The sequence below is a fragment of the Netta rufina genome (genome assembly GCF_964035555.1).
Source record: "Netta rufina genome assembly, chromosome: 13".
Taxonomy (NCBI): Eukaryota; Metazoa; Chordata; class Aves; order Anseriformes; family Anatidae; genus Netta; species Netta rufina.
Genome location: NC_140136.1, coordinates 2665463 through 2690530, shown reverse-complemented (window position 1 = coordinate 2690530; position 25068 = coordinate 2665463). Strand labels below are relative to the sequence as shown.

The window sequence follows — 25068 nt, the reverse complement described above, 5'->3', positions numbered from 1 at the left end:
AGCGGGCCGGCACAGCACCGTAACTCCCCTTTTTGGCTACAGATGGGTCACATCCGAACCCCACAGCTGGGAATTCAAGCCCTGGGCTGTGCCACCACCTAACCGAGGGACACCACACCGGCTGGCAGCCCTCTCCGCCATAACGAGGGGCAAAAAAATTAAAATAAAAGTGAGACTGAAGGCATCAGCCAGCGTGAGAACAGCCCCGCTGGCTGGGGACCGGCCACAGGCGCAGGTAGCAGCCGGGGTCACCGCAGGGAGCGGGGCTGTGCGACCACATCCTCTCGCAGCCAGGACCAGCGGCCGTGCTGACGGACCCGGGGGGGTGAAGTGGCCTCGCTTCGGGTCAGCCTTGCTGCTCTTGGCTCCTTTTTAGCAGAAAAAAACTGGCCCAGCACCCGTGAGAAAGCTCCGGCAGCCCAGCGCCGGACCCGTCCTGTCCGGGTGGGTTTTGGGGGATAAGACCTGGGTGTTCCCAGCATGGGGACCCGGTCCCTGCTTCCCCAGGGGTTCACAGCAGCCGAATGCCACCACCTCCTGTCCCCTGTCCATCGCAGCCACCCCACAAGGCACAGACACGCAGCGCAGCCCCTGCTTTTAGGGGGTCACAGCAGAGCCACGCACCCCAAAGCGCCCTCAGGACCCCATCCCTGGGGGCACGAGGGGCACACACAGCCCCCCTCGGAGACGCTCGGTGACACAGGGCCCAAGTTCAGCCCATTTTCTAAAAACCCAGCACCAGCAGAGGCCAGGCTCTGCCTCCCTTCCACATGGGGCTGGGGCCACCAAACTGCCCCCACCCAAACCCTCCCCATCCCAGAGCAACAGGGGCAGCACTGCCCAGGACCTCTAAACTGCTCAGCATCAGGACTGCAGCCCGGCACCCTAAAACCCTATTTCCTGCACCCCCAGCACCCTAAAACCCCCACAACCCTATTTCCTGCACCCCCTTGTAGCCCTAAAACTCCCATCCCCACGCAGCCCCATGATCCTAAAGGTCCCTTCCCTGTGCACCCCCGTGACACTGAACTCCCATCCCCTGCACTCCCCACAACCCTAAAGCTCCCATTCCCCATGTGTCCCACGACCTTAAAGCTCCCATCCCCGAAGGCTCCCACCCCTGTACACCTCTAGAACCCTAAAATTCCCTTCTCCATGCACCCCCATGACCCCAGACCTTTCTTCTCCATGTACCCCCACAATCCTAAAACTCCCTTCCCCATACGCCCCCACAACCCTAAGACTCCACTCCTTTGCACCCCACGACCTTAAAAGCCCCATCCCCTACGACCCTAAGACTCCCTTCCCCATACACCCCATGACCCTAAACCCTAAACCTTCCTTCCCCATACACCCCCGCGACCCTTAAACTCCTATCCCCATGCAACCCTAAAACTCCCTTTCCCGTGCACCCCTACAACCCTAAAACTCCAATCCCTTGCACCCCACGACCCTAAAACCCCCATCCCGGTGCAACCCCAAAATCCCCCATCCCCTTACACCCCCACTCCCCAAAAACCCCCATTTTTGTGCCACCCTACGAACCCCCTCCCCTCACCCCCCCACGCCCCAAAACCCCCGTTAAAGCCCCAAAACGGTCCCATAAACACCCCTGCCCCATACCTGCCGCCGCCCCGCTGCGCGCTATCCGCACCCGGGCGCGCCGGCGCGCCCTTATAGCCCCCCGCAGGGCGCGCCCGCCGCCTAGCCCCGCCCCTTCTCCCCTCAGCCAATGGGCGGCCGCGCTGCCTCGCCCCTCGCCCAATGGGGAGCCGCTCAGTGGGAGCGCGCGCGGGATCTCGCGCCGCTTTCTGTGAAGCGCGCGCCTTTCCGGGAAATCAGCGCGGCGCGGCGGGGCGGCGCCCGGGAGACAGAGCCGGGCTGTCGCGATCCCTGTCGCGACAGCGGGCGAAGTCGCGATAGCGGGCGAGGTCGCGATAGCGAGCGAAGTCGCGATCCCCGTCCCGATCCCGCTCGCTGTCGTGGAACTGCAGCCGCCGCCGGGGCTGCTGTCGTGGGTTATAAAGGGGGAAATGTGGCCGGGGTCACCAGGGTCAGGGGTCACCGGGGTCAGGGGGTTTGGGGTCAGCTGGGGGTTGGTGGTCCTGGCACGGCCCGGGCGCAGGAGATGCGATACCCCCCCCCCGCCGGGACAGCCCTGCTGCAGTTAATGGGGTTTCCCCCGCGGTTCCCAAAGCTCGGGGCGATTTTGGGGGAAATGCTGGGGTCCCGGGATGTTTTTGGGGTGGGTGGGACTCACGGGGCGGCTGCTGGAGCGGCCGCACGCAGCGCCGGCGGGGAGGTTATCTCACCTCCTGCACCTCTAATCTCTGCTTATCTCACATCTCCGATGACTTCCTATTGACACCAGAAAGCGGCTTTCTTCTCGTTTTCCTGCGCCCCGGTTCCATTTTTCTGCTTCCTAAAATGACAGCCGAGGCGCTGGAGGCGATACCTGCAAGGTCTGCTCAGCTCCCCACCGGCCCCCCCCTACAAACCATGGCAGCTCTAGGGCACCAGGCAGCAAAGGAGCCCTGTCCTCGACGTGAAAAAATAGGGAAAAAAAATCATAATTCTTCTCCCAGGACCCCGCGTGCTATGGCTGAGCAGCAGCTCTTCAAAATTTGGAATTTTTTTCTGGTGGTTTTCATGGAGAAAATGGAAATCAGGGCGCAGCGGCCGTGTCGATCCATCCCTGGCTTTAATCAGCCTCCCTTTTCGGACGAGCTTGGCAAGTTGTCCCCGACGTTGTCACCCTTGGAGACTCCAGTACCCAGAATTTGTCATTAAGGGAATTCCCGGAAATATTTGAAACGCTTTTTTTTTCTTTCTTTTTTTTTTTTTTTTTCGCAGAACCTATTTTTTAAGAAGCTGAGCAAAGGAATTATAGAAAAAAAAATAAAATCCAGTGTTTAGGGCTGCTGGGACACAGAGCGTCTGTGTCGATGGATGGATGGGGGGACGGCTGGAAATCCACAGCAAATAAAGGACCGGGTCCTCTTGGGGTGAAAAGGACCCTGGAAAGGGTTTAATGTAGGGTGAACGGGAACAGTTTGGTTTGGGAATGATTTATTCCTCCTGTGCATTGGGACCGGTGGACACGAGGCCAAGCGGAGCAGCTCCAGCCCCACACGGCCCCCCCGTGGGGCTGCTCCCCTGGCAAAAGCAGGTGGGGAGCCCACATTTTGGAAACGTGAATGCTTTTCCAGCACGGAGCCCGATGCAGTTCTCCCTATCCCCATGGGTTCAGCTCGGGGCGATGCCACCAATCCCTCAGGACGGAGCCAGCAGCCAAAGGGGGGGCTGCAAGTCCTGCTCCCCCCCGGCTCCAGCCCTCCAGCTGGGCTCACCGTGGCGCTGCGAGCCCCAAAAGGAGTGTCTGGCAAGGTGGATCCCGAATTTTGCCAGCCCCAGGGCCAACGTTTGAGCTCAGCTGCTCATCCGTCGGCTTCGGCTGGGGGGCAGTGGGGGGGTGGGCGTCAGGGGGGCGGCCCAGGAGCTCTCCCTGTGCTCCCCCTGCTCTTGTAGGGCCAGCAGGCGCTGCAGCTCCTCCTGGTCCTTGAAGGGGTTGGTGCCATAGTCCCGGCGGATCCAGGCGCGGTACTGCTGGGACAGAGCCAGGTGAGGGGTCAGGGTCACCGGGGGCTGTGCCGGACCCCCCCGGTGTGGTGCAAAGCCCTAAATCAAGGCAGGGCATCCCAACCAGGACACGGGGTGGCCACAGACCCAGTCCCTGTTTGGCAGGAGCAGCCACACCATGCAGCGTCCACGCATCACACGAAACATGCGACCCCTACAGCAAACCCTACGGGAACACCAGCCAGCCCCTTGGAGCGCCCCAGACCCACAGAGCTGGCAGCAGCCCCATTTTTTTCCCCCGTGGTGCAGCCTCCAGCAGCTTCATTCACTTTCCCTTGCCAGGAAGCTGCTCAGCTCCTCGTGGGGCTCAGTTACCAGAAGCAAAGCGTCCCCACGCTTTCTCCCTGCTGGGACAGGCCGGCCTCGCGGCCCCAAACGCCGCGGGCAGGTCGGCTCTTGCAGGCTGAGCCGGGCTGTTTGCAGAGCGCTTTGCTCATCTCAGCCCTTCTCCCGTCCCCGCAGAGGCTGCGCTGGCGTCCGGGTGGCTTGGGGCCAGCTGGCACCCGGCGGAGATCCGGAGGCGGCTTCGGAGCAGGAGATGGCCCCGTGGAGAGGCTTCCCGACACCGCCGCGGCACGGAGCTGCGGGATCGCTGCCCAGAAGCGTGGGCAGGGGAGGGCAGCTCAGCTGGAGCCGCTGTGCCTGCCGCCCCGTGCCTGGGAACGGCTTCAGGGCATGGCAAAGGAGCGGGGACCCGGCCAGCAGGCACCCAGCCAGCAGGGCGCACGGGGAGGAGCGGCCAGAGAGGGGTGGTTTGTGCCCAGCGGTGCGAAACGCTCTGCAAAGCACAAGGAGCGAGCGGCCAGGGATAGGAAACCTGCAGGGGGAAAAGGGTGGAGCGTCCGGCCCCCGGCAGCACCCATGGGTGCCGCCAGCAGGGCCGGCATTCAATAGCTGGGAGCACTGGGACAGGCGTCAGCTTCAGGGGGCTGTTAAAACATCCTTGTTTTTTGGGGCTGGCAGCTCCCACGTGCCCCGGCCTCGGTGCCTCCAGACGAGGTGCCCCCCAAACAGCTCCAGCTTCCTGGGATCGGGGGAAAGACAGGAGAAAGCCTGAGAGCAACCCCGGTGGCTTCGCCACTCCTACAGCTGGGGAAAATCAGCTCGGGCAGGGGGATTTCCAGTGGGAATGCCTGGAGTTCCCAAATCCACTCACCCCGCCGGCGGGACTCACCGGCAGCTGCATGCCAGAGGCAGGAAGCCCCGGTGCTGCTCGGGGTGGGGGCCAGAGACGATTTCCTTGCTAAAAAACAGTGGCTGGGAACCTCAGTGCTTCCCAGGGCGGATATCCCAGAGGCCGGACTGGATTCCTCCTCCTCCTGGCCAGTGCCTGGAGCTGCCTGCTCGCCCTACAACCACCGGGACAGCCACTGGGTGCCCACGGGGATAGCGTGGTGCCTTGGTGCCTGTGGCACAGCGGGGAGGGGCACGCATCCGCCAGGTGCTGGCTTTCAGCACCCATCCAGCACCGACCACAAACCCCAAACCCACCCTGCTCGGGGCCAGGAGCACCCAGCCCAGCTGGGAGGCAGCCCCGTGGTGGCCCACGAGCACCTGGGGACACCCTGGGGCAGGGGGACAGCTGTGTGCCCTCTCTCCTATCCACACCGCTAAAATCCTGGCGCTTCCCCCTCGCTAAAACCCAGCTGGGGCTGGGCAGTGCGAGAGTGCCCAGCCTCGGCCACCCCAGATGAAGCCATCACAGGGAACACAGCCTTTTTCAAAAAAAAAAAAATATAAAAATAAATAAAAAAGGAGCCCTTGCAAGGCAAATGCCATTTTTTAAACCCTGCGTCTCACCAACGCGCAGCCTGATGCAGCCGCCGGTGCTTCCCAGGAAGCGTTTGCAAAGCCCGCAGCAAAACTTCAAGTCAAAAAAAAAACAAGCCCGAAGAAAACGTGACCTCTAAGGGGAGGGGAAGGGCAAGGGGTGTTTGCTGAGGCCACCCAAATGTTGGTGGGCAGGCAGGAGGAATAAGTGGCCAGGAGGAGCCCCCGGGGGCACGGCGAGCCCCGTGTCACAGCGGGCACTGGGACATGGCCAGGGCAGGGTTGGGGGAAGCCCTGCAGGGAATCTGCAGCACCGGGGGTTTTGCAATGCCCTGGACCACTCTCCCCCCTCCACGGGGCGTTTTTTTGCAAGGCGGTGACAGCCCCGCAGGGCCACGTCCCTCATGTGATAGCGCCAGGAAGGGGCTGACACTTGGGCCACTGTCACATGCTGTCCGGCCTGGGAGGAGGGGAGAGAAATCCCCTCCAGACGCTCCTCGTCCTCGTGTGGTGGCCCTGGGCTGCAGGGGATGGGGACATCGGGGTTTTGCCACCCTGTAGGGTGCTGCTGCGCTAAATCCCGATGACGTGCTTCGTTTGGGGTAGGAGAGAGAACTTTTTAACCATCCCTTTGACGTCTCCATCTCTCAGCTGCTTCGGAAAGCTGGGGGCAGGCTGTCAGAGGATGCCCAGCCCCATCCCAGGATGCCCAAGGCACCCCAAGGCTGCTTGCAGGAGCCTCCCCCCATCTCCTGCCCCCTGCCCCGTGCGCCCCAGGTGCCAGCTCAGCGCCACCTCCACCGTGCCCTAGCAAAACCCTGAATAAAACAAGAGCACCGGGGCTTTCAGCAGCTTCTTCCAGCACGCTCACATAATGCCCGGGCGCTTTTTCATTTTGCATGCATGCAAAAACAAACCCCACAGGTAATAAATAGCACGCAGGCAAAGCAGCCGCGGTTATTTGCAAAGCACACGAGGGGAGCTCCAGCTGCCGAGCCCGGCCTTTGGCACGAGGCTGGAGCGAGGGGGACCCCACCTCGTCCAGCAGGGTGCTCTCGTAGTCCCGCAGCTGCTGCTGGAAGCCAGGGTTGGGGCTGGCGTAGGAGCGCGCGGCCCTGGTGGCGGCCAGGCAGCGCTCCCAGCCCAGCTCGGTCACCGTCATCAGGTAAGCCACCAGCACCGTGGTGCTGCGCGAGACCCCGGCCAGGCTGCCAGGGGCGGTGGAGAGGTGTCAGGAGGAGGTGTCCCCACCACCACGGGAGCCCCACGATGAGGGATGCCCATGGGGTGGCTCCTCGCAGGGCCGGGGATGCTTGCCCGGCTGTGGGTAGGGGATGGAGGCGCACGGGCATGGTGGCACTGGAGGTGCCCGTCCCATCTGGTGGCCCCAAGCAGGCCACATCCCCGTGTCCCCTGCCCTGCCCATCTCTCTGGATGGAGATTTTGGGGCACGGACCGTCCCCAGCATTGCCCTAACACCGTTCCTCATCTCCTTTCCCTCCCCACCACGAGCGATGCTCCACACCCAGGATGCTTTTTGGGATCCCACCCCCCAACCTCCCAGCCCCACAACCCTTGCGCAGTTCCCACGAGCACCGGGGACCCTCCCTCCCTCCTGCACCTCCCCCGGCAGAGACCCTTTTCCCCCAAAAGCGGGGCCTCGAGGCCGTTTGGAGGCTCTCACCAGTGGACGAGGCAGCCTCCCCCGTGGAGCCGGCACTCGTGGATGAACTTGATGCACTCCTTGAAATGCTGCATCCTGCGGGGAGAGAGGCAGCAGAGTGAGGCTGGCAGCAGCCACAGTCCTCCCCAGGATTTCCCTGGGGCCGGCGCAGGGTGGGAGCCACAGCAGGGTTCCCCCGCCAGAGGAAGGGACTGAACTTCAGCAGCCGGGAAGGAAAAGGCCTGAGAGGCTTTTTGGGGGGATTTCCTGCTTCCCGAGGCACTGGGATGGAGCAGGGTGATGCCAGCAGCTCAGCCAGCCCGGGGAGGGCCTGGTGGCTCTGCCTGCAGGGCCAAGTGCCCCCCTTGGCACCCATGGGACACATACCCAGCACTAAAACCACCCTGCAGGGCAGAGGCGCGTTCCTGAAACCTGCGTTCCTGAAAGACCCAGAGATGGAAAACGGGTTAAAATCACTCTTTACACATGGATGAATTAGAGGTGGGTGCAATTCTCTGTCTCTGAGGACAGAGAGCACCTCGGACAGAGCCCACGGAGCTGCTGGTTGGGCTCCTGACACAAATCTGCAACAAATCCTGCTCGCACCAAGCCCCGGGGTCCCGGTCAGCCCCGCCGTGGGTGCTGGGTCCTGGACTTCCTCTGCTGCCTCCGCGTGACGGGGCCGGGGCAGCGCCCACGCAGCCTTCCTGCTTTCTCAGAAGCTCAGAGGCTCGCCTCTCGCCCCCGTGGCATCCTCCTGAGACCCCCTCCGAGCAAGGCAGAACCCTCCAAAAACTCCCCCCCTGCCTTCTGCCTGCCCGCCGGGGATGCTCGCGGCCCTTCTCTGGAAGCGCAGGGCTCGGGTGCCTTCTAAGAAGCCAACCCAGGACATACCCAAAAATAGCAGGGGTTTCTGCTGCCGGAGACCCAGCAGGAGGAGACCCGGGGGATTCTCTGAAGCTGTGGTTATAAGAAAACTGTTTAATTTCTCGGCCCTGGGGGGAGGTGTCAAATCCACCGCTCGCTGTGGGCTATGGATGCGCCTCCCCCTGCACCCCCGCAGGCAGTGAAGCACCTCCTGGGGGGCTTTTCTTGGCCCAAAGCGTGTCCCAGGGGGGTTCTCCTCATCCTATTCATCCTCACAGAGCAGCCAGGGCGTGCCAGCACCGCCTGCTCGACCCACACAGCCCCAAATCCCAGTCCTCCTCTTCATCCCTTGGCTGGGACCCACCTGGTGCTGGGCACACCCTCCCCGCACTCAGCCACCCCCTCCCACCCTCACCACCCTCTCCTGGGGGGGGGCGGCTCTTCCCAAACTGGTCCCCCAGCTGAGAGCTCCCACTGGTCCCACAGCCCACGGGACTGGGAAGGCCGAGCCCCGAGTCACGAGCAGCTGCCCCGCGGGCCGCCAGGCTCCCCGGGGTTGTGAAACCCCCGGCGCAAAGCGAGGAGCAGAAAATAGTTCCCTGAATAAGCCTTCCTTCCGGCCCCCGGCCTCGTCCCCTTTCAGGAGACACGCCGCAAATGCGAAGCGAGGAAAGAGGGGAAAAAAATGATAAAATAAAATAACCCCAGCCCCCGTGTTCTTGCTGAGGCAGGGCTTTCTTGTAAAGCTTCTCTTTCTGCTCAGCGGCAGCGTGAGCAAGCAGAATCCTGCACGCGGCGCTGGGAAAGCAGCACCTCCACGAACGGGGCCACGGCACGGGGACCTTTTGGCCTTTTAGGGGTGGGTTGGTAAGAAAAAATCCCCCAAATCGCCCGTTTTCTGGTTGCAGCGGGTGGTTCTCGGGTGCCCGTTGCCCCAGGCGGGCAGCACGCAGTGCCTGCAGCCAGCACGGCCCCAGCGTCACCGCTTCTTGAGATCATCCTTAAAGGAGTTACGTGTTGGATGGGGGAAATACTCATTTTAATCAAAATTTCATTTCTCTCCCAAGGAAAATACCTGGGAGAGCGACACAAGTCACTGTGTAATTGATACGAATCGTTGCCTTTCCACGCCAGCGAAGCATGCTCCAATTTCAAGCCCCACCTAACAAAATAATTCTGATTTTTGATGGAAAATTAACTGTACTGTGAACACTCTGAGACTCAGATTCAGCCCCTACACACACCACTCAGTGCCTGAGAACGAGCCGTGGCATTCACCAGGCTCAGCACCAACAAAGTGCTGGCAGTGTGACCGACCCGAGCACACACTGTGCAGAATTTGGGCTTTTATTGACCAACAGCTCCCAAAACGCCACCCTGGGAGGCAAAGGGGGGTGCCGGGGACTTACAGGTTCTGGCTGGATGAATCCGAGGCCGAGATGCAGAGGTAGGTCATGTCCTGCAATGAAAAGGCAGTGAGGGCAATGAAACCCCGTGGAGAGCCACAACCTCGTCCATTTTCTCTTTTCTTTTTTTTACGTGAGGCTTGGAGTAGGTGACTCTAGGGGTAAAACCGCTTAAAATGGGATTTTTAAGAGGCAGGACTTTTCAGATGCAGGATTTCCCCAGCTCTTCCCCGTAATTTCAGGTAGGAACCAGGCCGGACCCAGCCACATTTCAGAGGCACCCAAGGGTGCTGCAGCGATGCCCTGGAGCCTCCCCAGGTCCCAGCCCTGTCCCTGTCCCCTCTCCGGTGGCTGCTAAGCCCCGGCAGGACAACGTGTGCGAGCACGCACTCATGAGGTCACCCTCATCAATGAGTTATTTCCTCCTGGTCCCTTTTAATACACCATAAATCACCCCGCCGCACGTCGCTGGAGGTCAGCTTGCTTGAAAACGTCGCTTCCTTGATCCTGTTCTGAGCTAAAATTAGCCCCTTTTCATCTGAGTTTTGCTTTTTTTAAATTTTTTTTATTTTTCTTAGCAAAACGGGTGGGAATCCTGCCAGATGGGGCTGGCACTGCCGAGCACCAGCACGCCAGGGGTTGCCCCATCCCCATCCTCGTGTCGCCGCGACCCGAGGCCGCCCTCGCTTCCCCCCAGCCCAGGCCAAAGGAGAAGGCTGGAAAAAAGCTGATTACCCAAGGGAATTAGCAAAGGGAAGGAGAGAAAGGTAGAGGGGGACAGGCACGGCCATGGTGGGGACATTCCCAGGCTGGAAAGACCCACGTTGTGAGGAGAAGCTTGCGGGGGCTTTTCCGAGCATCCCCCCTCCATCCCAACACCCTCCCTGCGCTCACCCCTGTGGGATGAAGCCGAGGGGCCACCCGTGTGCCCGGCCCTTCCCCGTGGCGTGCCAGCTGGTTCCTCATCCCCGGGCAAACCACGGCTCTCCGGCACACAGGGGAAGGAGAAAAGGAGCCGTGGTGCAGCTGGCAGCAGATTTCACAGGATGAGCCACCACGGGCTGCGGCTTCCCGGCACCTGGGGAGGCGAGGAAAGCCACTGCACCAGGAAAGCCACCGTGCTGGGGAAAGCCACCGTGCCAAGCCACGCAGGCAGAGCCCACCCGGGCTCCCAGCAGCTTTCCCCTTTCCCCACGGCCCCCCAGGTGCCCCCCATCCATCCCGGCATGGGGAGGGGAGCCGTGCTGCATGCCTGGGAACAGCGCTGGGGTTTGCGGTCCCCGGCCGGGGGCCGTGATTGACACATTGCTCAACCCACCATGCTTTTCCTGTTCCCCTTTCCTCCAGCCCCGCTGCCCGTGCGGTTTGCTGCCCGCCTGGCCGTGCCCCGAGCCCCAGCAGCTCCAGCTGCACCGCCCGACCCCGAGCCGGCCGTTCCCCTGCCCCCCGTTTGGTGCATCTTCCTTCTCCTCTCCCCGTTACCCAGCGCCTCGAGGTGTTGTTTCGAGCTGGGGCTGCCTGGCAGAGACGGGCGGCACTCGCCCTCGGTGGTCCCAGGAGAGCGGGGTGCCAGGAAAGTGGGATCCCAGCCATCCCCGTTGCCTGCTGTAGGGTTTCGGGGCCAGGACGGAGCTCAGCTCCAGCTGCACACCGCGCAGATCCACACCAAGAAGAGCAACGAAGCCCCCAAGGTCTCTCATCCTCGTGTGTGCACCAGCTCACCCACACGCACAGCCCCGGCCAAGTACCCCACACCCACCCCACATCCCCCCCTGCCTCAGTTTCCCCTCTCAGACCCTTTCACCTGCCCTGCCTGCAGGACCACGGGGGGTGGAGGCACCCAGGGGTGCCACCAGGACCTCGGGGACAGGACTGCCACCGCTGTGCTTTTAGGGATCCTCATTTCTCAGCCCCAAACCCGACCCCAGAAGCACAGCAGCACCAAAAAAAGAGTGCGTGGGGTGGGAGCCCAGGATCGAGGGGGGTCCCCACGGGCTGCACAGGCTGCCCCGGGGCAGGGGGAGCACAACAAGCCCCGGGGGCTCCCCAAAATCCCCATCCTGCGCTGCTGGGGCTGGAGGCGGCCCCGGCGCTGCCGTGCGCGGGGCACCGCTGCCCTCTCGTGGCCCCTGCCCACGGCAGCACCACGGGGCCGGGCACCCCCTGCCTCCAGCTGGATTTTTTTCCCCCAAAATCCTGCCAGGAAGCAGCCGTGGTCCTCAGCCCCCCCGCTCCCAGCGCTGGGCGCAATTTGGCACCGCTCGGTGCCAAGGCAGCGTCTCCATCCCCTCGCCGTGCAGCAGGAGGTGGGCACGCATCCCCTTGGCACCAGCCGGCACCGCGTCCCGGCCTCGCCACGCAGCCCCCCCGAGCCCCCAGACTCACCTCCAGCACCGGCTTGGCTCCGGTGTGCACGGAGAGGACGTGTGTCACCCCGTGCCTCCGCAGGCTGGCCGCGTCCTCCGAGTCTGGAAGCAGGAGCAGGGTGTGAGAGGTGGCCCTCCCGAGCCCTCACCACAGCCCACAGCCATCGTCCTCATCCCCGGGTGATGCATGGAGGCCAGGCTTGGGTGAAAAATACCCAAAATGGGTGGCACAGAGCTCCCAGGATGGCCCTAACCCTGGAGCGGGATGGAACCCAAGCCGGGTGTCAGCCCCGCTGTAAATACTGTCCTGGCAAAACCCTCTCTGGGGTTGAAACTGAATGATTTTTAAGGTCTTTTCCAAGCCAAGCCATTTGAAACACAGGGGAGGCTTCCAGCCAGTAAGGTCCTCATCGCTCAGCTGTGGGGACCCCAAAGGTGTCCCCTTCCCATGCCCCAGGGGCAGCTGGTACTCGGGGGGCTGCGCACTCACCACGGATGTTCCCCAGGTAGAGACCCGTCACCACCTGCGAGGAGACAGAGGGGACAAGAAACAGAGCTGGCCCTCCACGTGCCACACCATATTTTTACTTCCTGAGGCCCAAAACCCCAAATGCTCATCCCAAACCAGCTCCAGCAGGGACCCCATCACCCCGGGAGCGGGCTGTGGTTCGCTTTTCTATGGCAACCTCTTCCTGCAAACGGTTCCAAAGGTTGCCTCCGCCAGCTGGGGACAGATGGGCAAAAGCACGGGCTATTTGTGGTTATTTTCTGGCCGAGATGTTGCAGTAAGTGCCTTCGGGTACGCAGATTTTGTCCCCAGCTCTCTGCCACGGTTTACAAATTACATTTATCCCACGTGCTGCAGCGCTGCTGTCCCAGAGTTTAATTTTATACCAGGCGAGGCACACCGCGAGCAGCTATTTAAGGGCACAAACAGAATTTGATCGTCTCCACCGGCCCTGAGCACCAAGCACCAGCAAAAACCCCCCTTTGCCCATTCACAGCACCCTGCAGCCGGGCACGGATACATCCAGGAGGTGACCAGGGGAGGAATATTCCCCCTGCACACCCCCTGGGACCCCCGGCAGCCCCGAGGGTGTTAATGCCGTGGAGTTCCCACCCGCAGGACGAGCATCAAAGCCAGCTGCTGCTTTTTAGGCACCCCGAGGCACCGAGCTCACCGCTGGGATATAAAACAGGGTCGGTGCTTTAAAGAGGGTGGGGAGAATTCCCTTTAAGTGCTTGAAGTTTTAAGGGGGATAAGGGAAGGTGGGAATGGATGTGTTTAGGGCACCACCGTGGCATCCCCCGATAAAGCAGAAGGGCCCAGTACCTCCCAGTCCCCCCAGTACCTTGCTCATCCCGCTCCCCATGGTTTTTTCTCTCCCCGGGTTCAGGACTCGGGCGGCCTCTCGGTATCCAGGGCTATCTGCAAATAAACACCCCAAAATGCCAGGTGAGGGGAGCACGGGGAGCCCCACCGAGCTCAGCCCACTGAGAGCTGCTCCAGCTCCTCGCCACCACACTGCTGGGCAAAGGGATCGGGGCCAGCGGCTGCTGTAGGGCAAGGGAGGACAAAATAAGGACCCGGGGCCACGGCAAGGCTCAGGTTTCCCTTCCGGACTCCCCGGCTCGCCAGGGCTTTTGCAGAGGCTCGGTGTTTTGGGGAGAGGGAAGAAGAGGACGCCTGGGATGCTGCGAGCTGATGCCAGCGGTGAGTGACTCTCCCAGTCAGGCTAATTCCTCCCAGTCGCAGGAATGGGAATAAAAATTGCAGAATGAGGCACTTACCTCAACAAAACAGAGCGTGGCAGGCTGCTGGAGCAGCAGCAGGGACGAGCCCATCTCCCCCTCCTTGCAGCAAGGGAGGTGGGGAGAGCTGTAGAGCTCGTAACCCCGGCACACGCTTCCAAACATCACTCCTCAAAGATTTATCCAGCAGCCCAGCCTCCCAGATCGATGCTGCTGGCCTGTCAGAGGCTATATAAAGAAGGAAAAAAAAAAGGAAAGAAGCAAAGTGCTCACAGAGCGAAACCCCTGCGGTCACCATTGCCCCTGCTCCTCCAGAGCCATCCCCTCGGGCCAGCAGAGGCGTTGGAGATCCTCAAACTGCCCCCACAGCAGCTGAAGGGGTGGAAACCCATTCAGCCCGGTGACCAGGACCCAAGGAGATGGAAGCCAGGGCTCAATTTAATGGCTTTGATCTCTGGACGCAGCTCTAAAGCCAAAGGCAGGAGCCTGCCTGCAGGAAGCCAGGCCACGCGTTGGTGGGGAGCCCCAGGGGGAGAGATTCTGTGATTCTGTGAAATTTGGCAGCCCCAGGCAGAGCAGAGGCACCAGGCTTCATGGCACAGACCCTGAAAACACCAAGCTGTGTCTGAGCTCTAGAGCAGGGCTCGCTCTGCGTTCAGTAAAAGGCCTGGGCTGTTCCCACAAAGGGTGGCGTTTGTGTCCCTGCCCTCAGCTGCAGCTGGAAAAGTGGTGGAGAAAAAACAAAACTCAGAACCCGGCTCCCTTTGCAGGGAGAAGTGGAATATCCCCACCACGTGCCCTGCTCTGATCCACCCCGCTGCCTCGCGGAGCTCTGCCGAGCTATTTTTGGGGCTGTTACGGGACACGGAGCTGGGATCTGCTTGCCTTACACGTAGCTCGGGCCTCTGCAGCGCGACTCCTGGCTTGGATCCCAGAATCACGCCCTTAAAGAGGTGAGGGAAAAGGCAGCGCTCCTCCCAGGAACCTATTCCTGCCCCAGAAAAGCAGCGTCTGGGCTGAACACTCAACACCATCCCCCTGCAGAGCTGGGTGAGATTTTTGCTGCTTGAATTCTGACAATCTGAAGTGTTTTCAATGAAAAGTGTTGTGTTTGAAGCAAACTGACTGTCACCTTACTCATCTCCCCCAAGTAACACGAGCGTTTCACTCCCTTTTACCAATTAATACTCCCTACACATCAGCCACGACAGGACTGCCTGGAAAAACCCTTCCCCCTCACGCTGCTCTACAAATTCCCGTCCCAAAGGCGCCCGCAGGTCAATAAAAAGGAAACCTTCAAGTTAACCAGAGGTTTATTATCATCTATTTAGGTGGAGAGGTTGTTCCAGTACATGAGCAACGAGGTCACACGCAGGTGATGGAATCATTTCATGTTCAAGCAGAGCAGGTTCCACTGAAGTCGCCTCACTTCTTCCACTCGTTCTTCTCGAAATCCCACTGGGAGGAAATGCCCTCCACGGGGTTAATTCGCATGTCCAACATTCTCTTCGTCTGCATGGACACCCACTCGTCGGAGAAGGTGTGCGGAATAGGGCCGTACACTGCCACGGGGGAGGAACAGAGACAAGCTGAGCCAGTGGGCGATGGGGGGACACGTTTTGCTAACAAAATGCTTTTTCCCCCCAAAAAGCAATCAATTCTGACCACGTGCACGCCATCACCCATCAAAGCAAAGCTCCCCGAGTTCAATTTTTGAAGCTTTCAGCTCAGCAGATTCCCACCTCGGTTCTCTGTTTGTACCAAGAGCCTCCTCCTAAATTTGGCTGGGCCCCCACCGACCTCGTGCGCTGCCCCAAGCCGCTGGGGGGCTCCCTCGCGGCAGGACCTTAGGCTGGGAGGGAAGCCAAAGGTGGCAGAAACCCAAATGTTTATAGCCAGAAAGGCAATAAGCTCGTGCAACAGCGGGTTTCACAGAGAGGGAAGGTCTGGGATTGTTAATTTATTGCTTCTCTTTCCCCTCCCTTTCCCCCAAAGCTCCCTCCACGAGATTTAACTCTCCACGAGTCGATTTGCTGAACATTTTCGCTCCGTACCCACCTGTGTCCATCCGGTCACAACCCCAGAGCTGAGTTTTCCGAGGCTACCAAACAGAAGCTCCCGTTCCACACACCGTTTTGAAACCCTGAACCCATTTATGGCAAGTTTCCTTCCTCAGATGCCAACTGAGCTCACAAATCATGACAGAACACCCCCCTCAGCACCCACTTACTGTAAATTTTCTGCCAGATGAGGATGACACCAGTTAGGCCAAGAAAGAACAGCACTCCCCCGAGGACGGTCTTCCATTCGTTTGTTCCTTTGTTCATTTCTGCGTAGCTCTCGTTGAATTTGATGCGGTACACTGAGGAAAAAACGAAGCAAATTGTTTATTTTTTACTTTTCCTGCATCTTGCAGGCAACACCACGCCTGCTAGAGGGAAGGGACCAAGGCCTAAAGCGGTCTGAAACAGAAGGGATGTTGGAATAGCTTTGGAATTAGCTGGCCTCTTCCATGCAAAGATCAAGTGCCAAAATAAAGGAGCTGTATTTCACATCATTTCTGTGCTTCTCGTGAGCAAAGACAGTGTTGGTCTCGCTTTATAAACGACCGTGCAGTTGTACAAAGGTTGCATAAGAGGCAAAGAGGAAGAAGAAACAAATTTCCTTCCCTGCCTGCAATTCCCAGTACGACCATTTACCACACAGCTCCCTAACTCTAACAGTTTGAGCAGTGTGTTTAAAAGGCTTTGGAGTTCAGAGCAGCATCAGATTTACAAAGTGTTTATGAACGCCTGAGGGTTTTACACCTCCTGCCTGCCGCAGGTGGGCGCTGCGCTGCTCACAGGTCCTGCATTAGAGCACACGGGGTTCCTTTTATTCAGCTTGACTAATAGGATTACATCTTGTTACCAAGAAGAGGGATTTTTTTTTGGCCTGTTGGTAACAGATTGCAATAAAGGACCAGCTGGGTATTTTTGGAGGAAAGGGAAGAGGCTGCTGAGCTTGAATTACCGCTAAGTTCCTCATGTGAAAGGCACCACGTGCCCCGAGGCACCTTCCAGATACCAAGAGGTGTAATTAGAACACCTGCTGCACCTACCACTCATCTCCACCCGCATCCACACCAGGTTAATTAGCACAAAATTAGCACAGCTCTGTCGTGGCTGCAGCCTGACCACAAAGGCGCTGAGCAGAGTGGCCTCGAGCCGTGCTGGGGCTGTCTGGGAGGGAGCCAGCAGGAAGGTGCAGCAGGTTCAGCCCCAGCGCTGCTGGCTGCGAGGTGATTTCAGGACTCACGTTCGACTTTCTCATCGACAGACAGAGCGGTCCAGGACGCCTTTTCCTTCTCCTTCAGCGCCTTCTGCTGAGCAGAGAGCTGCTTGACAAAGGCCGCCTCAGGCAGGGGAACATCGCGGCGATCGACGTACGCTGGGAGGCTGAAATCCTCGGCTTTGACAACACCAGCTGCCATCGGGAACAGAGACACAGAATCAAGCTCCTGCCTGCTGCACTAACACCTCTTACTAGTTACAATACCCCAAAAAAACATGATGCCAGTTAAGCAACCCAGAAAGGAAAAGACAAAGCTCCCCCACGGGCGCTGCTCCATCAGGGCAAGGAGCCAGCCCTGCCCATCCTGCATCCTTCCCTACCCCCATCCCAGCTGCGGGTGCCATCCTCCATCAGGAAATGCCACAGAGCGAGCAGGCCAAAAAAATATATTGATCCCTGCATGATGATAGCTTCTCACAGCACCCTGTGCAGCTCCACGTGCTGCTGGGAGCCAGCTCGTAGCTGGCACAGAGCTCTCCTCGGCTGTGAGGTCCCCAACGGCTGCGTTTTACGTTCTGCCTGTTGTTGTCCTTGCTGAAAACGGAGCAGTGCCACCTACCGTGCCCGTGGGCCCTCAGGCAGATGGAGGTGGAAAGGGCCCTTCTCCCGATGAGGCTGAATGCCCTTGAAGCCAACATCCTGCCAGGGCAAAACAACAGCAGGTCAATCACTGACAATAGAGGTCAGCAAACACAGAAATTGGAAATAAAACCATAAAACCCATTTCTATTTGCCTATAGAAGAGTCAGTTCAGGGGCAGCCCATTTTTAGGCTGCAAATGCTCCTGGTTAGCAGGGAGATGCTTGGACGAGCCCCTTCCCACCCTATTTTTCATTGATGCCCTGTATTTGAGCCCTGATCTCTTCCACGCCCATTCCAGGACCCCATGTTTGAGCTCTGACCCCTTCCAAACATAACCTAAGGCCCTATATTCAAGCTCTGACCCCTTCCAGGTCCACCCCAGGACCCCATATTCGAGCTCTGACCCCCTCCCAGCCCACCCCAGCACCCCCTATTTAACCCCTGACCCCCCTCACCCCAACGTGACGTCACGCCAACATGACGTCACCCCCCAGCACTCCCCTCAGCCGCAGGCCCAGCCCCAACCCCCCCCCCCCACAAGCGGTCACCGGGGTGGCCCCACCCGGGGCGGCCCCGAGCGGCCCCGAGCGGCTCCCTACGACCTCCCCGTGTCCCCCCAGTCCCTTTCGGTCCCCCCCGGTCCCTTCCAGGCCCCCTCCCGGTGCCCGCGGCCCCCCCCAGCCCGGCCGCCCCTCCGACCTGCCGACCGTCCTCTACGCCGGGCCGCCACCGGAAGGAGCCGCCGCGCCGGAAGCGCAATGCACGCCGGGCCGGCCGCAGAACCAACGAGACGGCGCCATCCAAACCGTCCCCCTCTCCGCCTTTCCTTTTACGTCGTTTTACGACAGCTCGGCGGACCCGGCGGCGGGGCGCGCTTGGCGGCGGCGGCGCGCTTGGCGGCGGAGGAGGCCGCCCCGTCAGGATGAGGCTGAGCACGCAGGCCTACTGCAAGATGGTGCTGCACGGCGCCAAGTACCCGCACTGCGCCGTCAATGGGCTGCTCGTGGCCGAGAGGCCGCCCCCCGCCGCCTCCCGGCCCGCCAGGGAGCAGGCCGCCGGCCCGGCCCTCTTCGTCGACTGCGTGCCCCTCTTTCACGGCACCCTGGCGCTGGCGCCTATGCTGGAGGTGGCCCTCAGCCTGGTAGGGGGGGGGTTAAGGGGGGTTTGAGGGGGTTAAAGGGGGGTTTCAGGGCCTGTTTGGGCTGCTGGGGTGGGTAGGGGGGTGTAAAAAGGGGTCATGAGCCAGGTACGGGGGTTTTGGGGGGCTAAAGGGGGGGTTGGGAGGGTTAAAAGGGGGTTTCAGGCACTGGTTGGGCTGCTGAGGGGGTCGGGGGGTGTAGGAGGGGGTCATTAGCCTGGTATGGGGGGGTTGGGGGAGGTAAAGGGGGGGTTATGGGGGTGTTTCAGGCCCTGGTTGGGTTGCTGAGGGGGTAGGGGGGTGTAGGAGGGGGTCATTAGCCTGGTACGGGGGTTTTTGGGGAGGGCTAAGGGGGGTTTTAGGCACTTGTTGGGGTGCTGGGGGGATGATGTAGGGGGTAGGGGGGCGCAGGAAGGGGCCTTCAGCCTGGTACAGGAGGGTTGGGGAGGTGAAAGGGTGGTAAAGGGGGGTTTCAGGCTTTGGTTTGGCTGCTGGGGGGGTAAGGGGGTTGTTGAAGGGGGTGGGGGGGGGTAGGAGGAGGGCCCTAGCTCCTGCCTGGGCTGCTGGGGGGGATAAGGGGGTTAAAGGAGGGGGGTAGTGGGGCGCAGGATGGGGTTCTTAGCTCCTGGCTGGGGTGCAGGGAGTGTAGAGGGGGGCTAAACCCTTAAGTGGAGTGCTGAGGGGGAAAGGGGGACTGCTGGGGGGGTCCTCAGCCCCTGTTTGGGCTGTTGGGAGGGGTAGGGGGGTGCAGAGGGGGGGTAGGAGGGCGTAGGGGGGTTCTCAGCCCCTGGATGGGTCACTTTCGGCCGGCCGGGTGGCAGCAGGATTTGGCTGAGGTTCCCCGGTGTTTTGGGGAATAAACCCTGCCGCCTGCACCCGCTGGGCTTATAGCCGAGGTTGTGGCAGGACCAGAGAGACGGCGCTGCTCTGTGGGTGCTCCTTGGTTTGGGTGGAAAAAGGCAAAGATGGGGAACGCTGCGACACTGCCCACGTTCATTAGGACCTGCTGAGACAGGTTGGAGCCCGCAGGCGCGTTTGATGCCTCTTAGGATGCCTGGAAGCGTTTGAGAAGATCCCGAGGCCTTTTACCTCCTCATCTCTGACCTGAATTATCCCAGAACACCACAAGGGACCAAAATTCTCTGTATTTCATCAGAAAATAATGCAGCGGAGCACAGTGTTTGCTTCCAGTCCGACCCGTGGCACCTCCTGAAGGTTGCGAGCGGCGCTTCGGCAGCAAGGGGTCCGTAAGGGCAGCCTCAGACGCAGGAGCTTTTATTTTTATCCTCCCCAAGTCGCTTAGGGAGCTCAGAACTGAAGCACAGGGGGTTTTTTTAAGACCATTTTCAATAGGCAGCAAAAACTAAGACTATTTTTTTATTTTTAAAGCGATCGTTTCTTTATTAGTGTTGCTATTTCTTCATCATTATTATTGCTTTATGCTAGTGTCTGGGCTTTTGGCCTTAATGCCAAGCTTTCACCCCACTACCAATTAAAATCAGAGTCCAAAAGCCTCCGAATGGCTTTGTAACTGAAACAGCAGTTGGCCTGCAGCTTTAGCAGGGCTACGTAGCTTTTTTTTGCCATGTAAATCCGTGTCATCCCTCGTAGAAGGGGGATTATTTACGTGGCTTTTGCGTTTCTGCAGCCTAATGCTGTAATTACTCCTCAAGCTGCGATTGATTTCACTTGCAGGATGCCACAGATGCATTTTTGGATCCATTTTGATGCAGCCCTTGAGGTTTTTCTGATGCCCGCTCTCTAGGGACGGCCCAGGAAAGTTCCAGCTGCCTTCTCCCTTCCTGTTGCTGTGCTGGGTTATCAGGAATCCCCTCGTGTCCCTGTTCCCAAAACACAGCCATGTCTGGGACGGGGCAGAGAAGCACGGCAGCAGCTCCTTTATCAAGCCCTGATCTGGTGGCCGAGCTGGGGCGTGTTTTTAGCAGGGCGTTGGGTTTGGGCTGGAAGGTTTTAAAGCGTGGAAAATCCTCCCCCGGGCTTTGGTGGTTAATTGCTGCTGCAGGCGACCTCTCAGAGAAACACTTGGGTTGCAGAAGCCTTTTTGCACCAGAGGGAGCTGAAAAACTGGTAAAAGCCGTGACCTTTTTCTGCCCATGACCTTTTTTCTGCCCACGGGTTTACCTCTCGCTTGGAGCTTTGTTTGCTCATTAGGTAAATGACGCTCACGCTGTGCCCCCAAGTGCTGCAAAACATCCACAAAGAGGTGGGACCTGGGCTCCTCTCCCAGGCTCAGTCCTGTCGCTCGAATTTGGGCTGGGATAAACGGAGCAAAAGAGCAAGAAATTGGTTAATTTTATGTCATTCCCCAAAGGTTCAGCTTATTTCTCTGCCCAGGTAAATCGAGCTGTCTGCATGCACACGGAGATGGCTTTGCCAGTTGCTCCCCATAGGGGATTTCCTTATTTCTGTGTTTTTTTTTTTTTCTTTTTTTCTCTCCCAGGCTTAATTGTTCCCATTCCTTTTCCAGATTGACTCGTGGTGCAAGGAGAACAGCTACGTGATCGCTGGCTACTACCAGGCGAACGAGCGCGTGAAAGACGCCAGGTGTGTTGGGGCCACGTTCCCTCCCGCTCGCTCTCTTGCGCCGCGCTTTGTGCTCTGCCAAGGGCAATCATGGGCAGAAAACCTGCGTGCTGCTCCGCCCTGCCAGCTGTGTCCCTCGTGGTGCCGGTGTAACTGCGGCTGTCAGGGCAATAGCCGGCGTCTGCTGGCGCTGTGAATATCTCATAAACCCAAACAACTCCCCGTGTCTTTTTGGAAGGTCTTAGGAGTGACCTAATTCTTACTAAACTGCTGAACCGTCTCTGGTTTCGGTTGTGGTTATTGTTTTGAATCACTTTCTGACACGGTAGAGGTGCAGTCTTGAAATGGAAGAGGGTGTCAGTCAAGCAGAGATCCTCTTCACATACTATTCTCCCTGGGAATAGTCTCTTTTTTCTTTTCTTTTTTTTTTTTTCCTCCTCCTTTTCTCCCTTCCCCCCCCTGCTAGCTAACTCAAATCACCAAACAAACAGCTGTGTTTATTATAAACTTCGTGTGGAGCTGCAGTCTAGTTCTAGATGCGTGTGTCAGATATTTGCCCCTCTATCAGACAAATCCAGTATCAAGACTCATGAGAGCGCGTCATATTGCATTTAAAATAACTCTGAACAACTTGTTTAAAGCATTCTGCTCCGTTCCAGCTACTTTGCTGATGCCTATCTTGGAGCCTCAAGTATATTTTTTAACTAGCACTTGGGATTGCTTGGGTATCTGGCAGGGATGCCGATGTTGCCCTTTCCTTACAAGGGAAATGCAGATCTGCTGGTGACGTTTTTGAAGGAGAAGAGGCAGTTTGTTCCCTTCGGGGTTTGAAGGACTGTCGTGGGCTTGTTTCTTTTAAAGCCAGACTTCATTTGTTGAAGATAACTCTGGCACCACGTAGAGATTGCCATCTTTGAAACAGTAAAGGCTTTTCTTTAGAAGATTATCCAGTTCCGTAGAGAAGCTGGCCAGTGAGGGAATTCAAACACAGGCTCAGATGAAGTTTCTTTTTGAAATGCCTGTCGGGGCGCAGGAGGCTGTGGTTCTCGGGCTGGTGGAAGGAGGTGGGAGGTCACAAAATCTGCACGCAGCCTGCAGCGAGCACTTTGCTGCTCAGAAATACATTGCCTCAGCATAGCTGAGCTTCAAGTCACGTGCTAAAGAGAGGAGCTGAGGCTTTCTTGGCCATCTGCCTTCAATCAAGTGGAGCATCAGCTCGATACCTTGTTCCTGTTTAGAAGCGTGCCCTGTAATTCTCACGGCTCCTCGAGCACGTTTCCTGCTGCTGCAGGCTGAGGCGGCACGGTTCAAATAACACAATCCCCTTTACCTTCCGCTGCAGTCCGAACCAGGTGGCTGAAAAGGTGGCCTCCAGAATCGCAGAGGGCTTTAACGACACGGCGCTCATTATGGTAAAGTGCTCTCTTTTCCTCTCTGTATTGTTGACATTGGGGCTGTGGTGCTGGGCTAACCACTTACGTGCAGCTCTGAGTGTCCTGTAGCGAAGTAACCACTTTGCTCTGTCCCCAATTTGGGGAAGAGGTACAGTGACTTGTGGCCCACATAGTTCTCAGTAAGTGGCTGTGGCTAGCTCGCTGTCACCTCAAAGGAAGTGGAGACCTTCTCTGATTATGGGGTTTGAGCACAGTTAGCGTATTCCCTATTTAGGACCCCTTCCAGTGACTTAAATCCTTGTCTTTCATGAAACAAATTGAGCTCTGTGTCCTTGCCAAAGAGCGTTGGTGGCTTAAACCTGGAGAATCTGCCACATGTGAAAGCAGACCGGTGCACGAATCAGTTTAAGGTGTCCTGTTTGTCAAACCTTGCTTTCAATTTCATCTCTTTACTCGGGGAGGCTTACGAGAGTGTTTTCCTGCCGCACGCCAGGTTGATAACACCAAGTTCACGATGGAGTGTGTAGAACCGGCCATCCACGTGTACGAGCTCCATGAGAACAAGTGGAGGTGCAAAGACCCACACATGTGAGTAAACGGCAGCGTTTGTTTGCGTTGAGGTGGGGAGGAGAAGGGCTTTGTGCTTTGAGGCCTGCGTTGTAGTGAGAGGGAGGGAGAAAAAGGCGTGGAGGGTGAGGAGAGGGAGGGAGAGAGCAGCCAGCTGCTGAGGCCAGGCAGCCGTGTGCCTCCTAGCCACGACTGCGTTGCAGAGAATGTGCTTTATCTTCCCAAACGGAGGAGATGGTGGGGGTTTTCTTGGTGATCATTATTAATTCCCGGTTGTTTTGCCATCCTAGCGATTTCTGCGAAGATTGGAACGAAGCCCAGAGGATCGCTGCGTCGCTCTTGGACAGCAAGTCCTACGAAACACTTGTAGATTTTGATAATCACCTGGATGACATCCGGAATGACTGGACAAATCCGGAGATCAACAAAGCCGTCCTCCACCTGTGTTAGAGGGATTCCTACTGACTAACTTACGGGCGTTCCCACTATGTACTGAAGACATAAAAATGATATTTTTGAATGTAAATAGAGTAATATTCAGTACCTTGTGTGGAAAGCTGGCTGATTAAAAGAGTGGCGCGGCGCGTTGCCAAGGGTGACGTGTCCGTAAGCTGTTGAATCCTTTTCCTGAGATTCCTTAGAAGAGCTGCACGCCGTCAGGTACAGCTGCCCCTGTGGATGCCTTCCCCGGTGTAGTGAATGTTGCTGTTCCTTCAAAACCAGAACTACTTCTGCTTATCCCCCGGTGTTCATATTAAAAGTTTTGACTAAGCTTTTGTACTCCTTAGAGGGAATGATTTTTAAAAGATTTCTGAGAATAACTTTCAAAAGAATGGTTTTGTCCTCAGATGGGGTATTTTGAGGTCAAATACATAAACAAAATCTAAGGTCAACTGTTTTGTTTTGTTTTTTTTCGTGGCTTGGAAATGGCATTGTATCAGTACAGCAAGTGCAAACTGCTGAAGATGACTTTTTCCATGCACCTGTCACCTGGTTCGCAGTGGTTTTGTATGGCACAGCCACAGAAAATGTGTTAAAACTGCATTTTCAAATGCTACAAAGATTTTCCTGCTGTCCTGAGGCATACAACTGCAGTTACTGACTGAGAACATTAAACACAAAGTAAAATCAGATGTTCGCATAATGCTTTAAAAAAAAAAATAATGGAATAATGATTTTGAATGGGAGTACTAAAACAGTTGGAGACTACAAAAAAAGAGCACGAAATATGATCGTATTATGGATTTTTTTTTGTCTATTTTTAAACAGCTCTAATTTTCATCTGGTTCATGTGGTATTCATTCAAGTAAGCCTAAATTTGAAGGTGAATATCCAAGTACGTCTGAGTACGCTGTGTCGAGGACTCTAGATTGCACTTAGCCCAGCTTTTGCCTTTCTAATCTTCATTTGTTTCTAAGAATAAGCGTAGTTGTCAATGAGGAAGCTTTGTAGCACTGTTTCCTCTTAGGTTATTTTTATTATCTGTACTATTTTTTATCAGGTACGCCACAGGCACTATACCTTACCTCTGCCTGCTTTTCACTGCATTTCATTGCATTTCTGTAACAACTTAACAATGAATTTAATATTTATCCTCCAAATTCATTAAGACATTCAACACTTCTTACCACTAGCTGCTTCCAATGGAAGGAAACAGTCACCAGCTGGTGGTGGAGATTCTAGATTCTCTAGATTTTTCTTTCTTCCTAAAAATATTTTTAAAATGAAGATCCCAAGGTCCAAGTCCTATTTTGGAAGTGGTGAGGGGGAGAGAAATGTCCAAGGGGGAGATAAAGGTTTGGCCTGAGCAGTTTTGTTTGTCTTCCTACTCCGCTAAGGTGTGCTGGGCATTACCAGAGGCGTTGGCACGCAGTCAGCAGCCTCTGAAGCATGAGTCAGATGCGCTCGCAGGAAAGGGAAATGTTTTCACTTGCTGCATGAAAACACAAATCGAGCTCACAAGCGGCGAGAGGAGCGCGTTTCGGTGTGTCTCACAACACGTCCAAGGCTGTATTTCAAACATCAACATCTTTATATCCTGGAAACT

General features: G+C 57.5%; 3 protein-coding genes across 3 annotated transcripts; 1 reads left to right on the top strand and 2 right to left on the bottom strand.

Moving 5' to 3' along the window:
* Window positions 1–3429: 3429 nt before the first annotated feature.
* On the bottom strand, window positions 3430–13084 carry LOC311214305 (dual specificity protein phosphatase 22-A-like; the record flags this gene model as incomplete). Its single annotated transcript, XM_084294816.1, has 7 exons — window positions 3430–3603; window positions 6446–6617; window positions 7094–7168; window positions 9349–9398; window positions 11731–11813; window positions 12202–12235; window positions 13064–13084. 7 exons carry the CDS (start codon window positions 13082–13084, stop codon window positions 3430–3432), a joined length of 609 nt encoding a protein of 202 aa, XP_084150942.1.
* A 1674-nt stretch (window positions 13085–14758) lies between these two features.
* On the bottom strand, window positions 14759–18147 carry COX4I1 (cytochrome c oxidase subunit 4I1). The gene is made up of 5 exons (XM_084294940.1): window positions 18078–18147; window positions 17356–17435; window positions 16761–16928; window positions 15694–15825; window positions 14759–15025 (listed from the first exon to the last, which is right to left on the bottom strand). Exons 2-5 carry the CDS (start codon window positions 17432–17434, stop codon window positions 14889–14891), a joined length of 516 nt encoding a protein of 171 aa, XP_084151066.1. The 5' UTR covers window position 17435; window positions 18078–18147; the 3' UTR covers window positions 14759–14888.
* Window positions 18148–18274: 127 nt separating this feature from the next.
* EMC8 (ER membrane protein complex subunit 8) lies at window positions 18275–23794 on the top strand. Its single transcript, XM_084294610.1, has 5 exons — window positions 18275–18519; window positions 21005–21081; window positions 22403–22472; window positions 22948–23042; window positions 23312–23794. Exons 1-5 carry the CDS (start codon window positions 18301–18303, stop codon window positions 23469–23471), a joined length of 621 nt encoding a protein of 206 aa, XP_084150736.1. The 5' UTR covers window positions 18275–18300; the 3' UTR covers window positions 23472–23794.
* Window positions 23795–25068: the final 1274 nt, after the last annotated feature.

What these genes read in the sequence shown, in the direction of transcription:
- COX4I1 (XM_084294940.1), bottom strand. Translation starts at nt 17,434, where the DNA reads ATGTTGGCTTCAAGGGCATTCAGCCTCATCGGGAGAAGGGCCCTTTCC. An exon ending in CCTGAGGGCCCACGGGCACG is followed by an intron (nt 16,929 to 17,355) that starts GTAGGTGGCACT and finishes TCCCGATGGCAG; the next exon opens with CTGGTGTTGTCAAAGCCGAG. An exon ending in CATCTGGCAGAAAATTTACA is followed by an intron (nt 15,026 to 15,693) that starts GTAAGTGGGTGC and finishes CCCCCGTGGCAG; the next exon opens with TGTACGGCCCTATTCCGCAC.
- EMC8 (XM_084294610.1), top strand. Translation starts at nt 18,301, where the DNA reads ATGAGGCTGAGCACGCAGGCCTACTGCAAGATGGTGCTGCACGGCGCC. An exon ending in GAGCGCGTGAAAGACGCCAG is followed by an intron (nt 21,082 to 22,402) that starts GTGTGTTGGGGC and finishes CTTCCGCTGCAG; the next exon opens with TCCGAACCAGGTGGCTGAAA. An exon ending in AGGTGCAAAGACCCACACAT is followed by an intron (nt 23,043 to 23,311) that starts GTGAGTAAACGG and finishes TTGCCATCCTAG; the next exon opens with CGATTTCTGCGAAGATTGGA.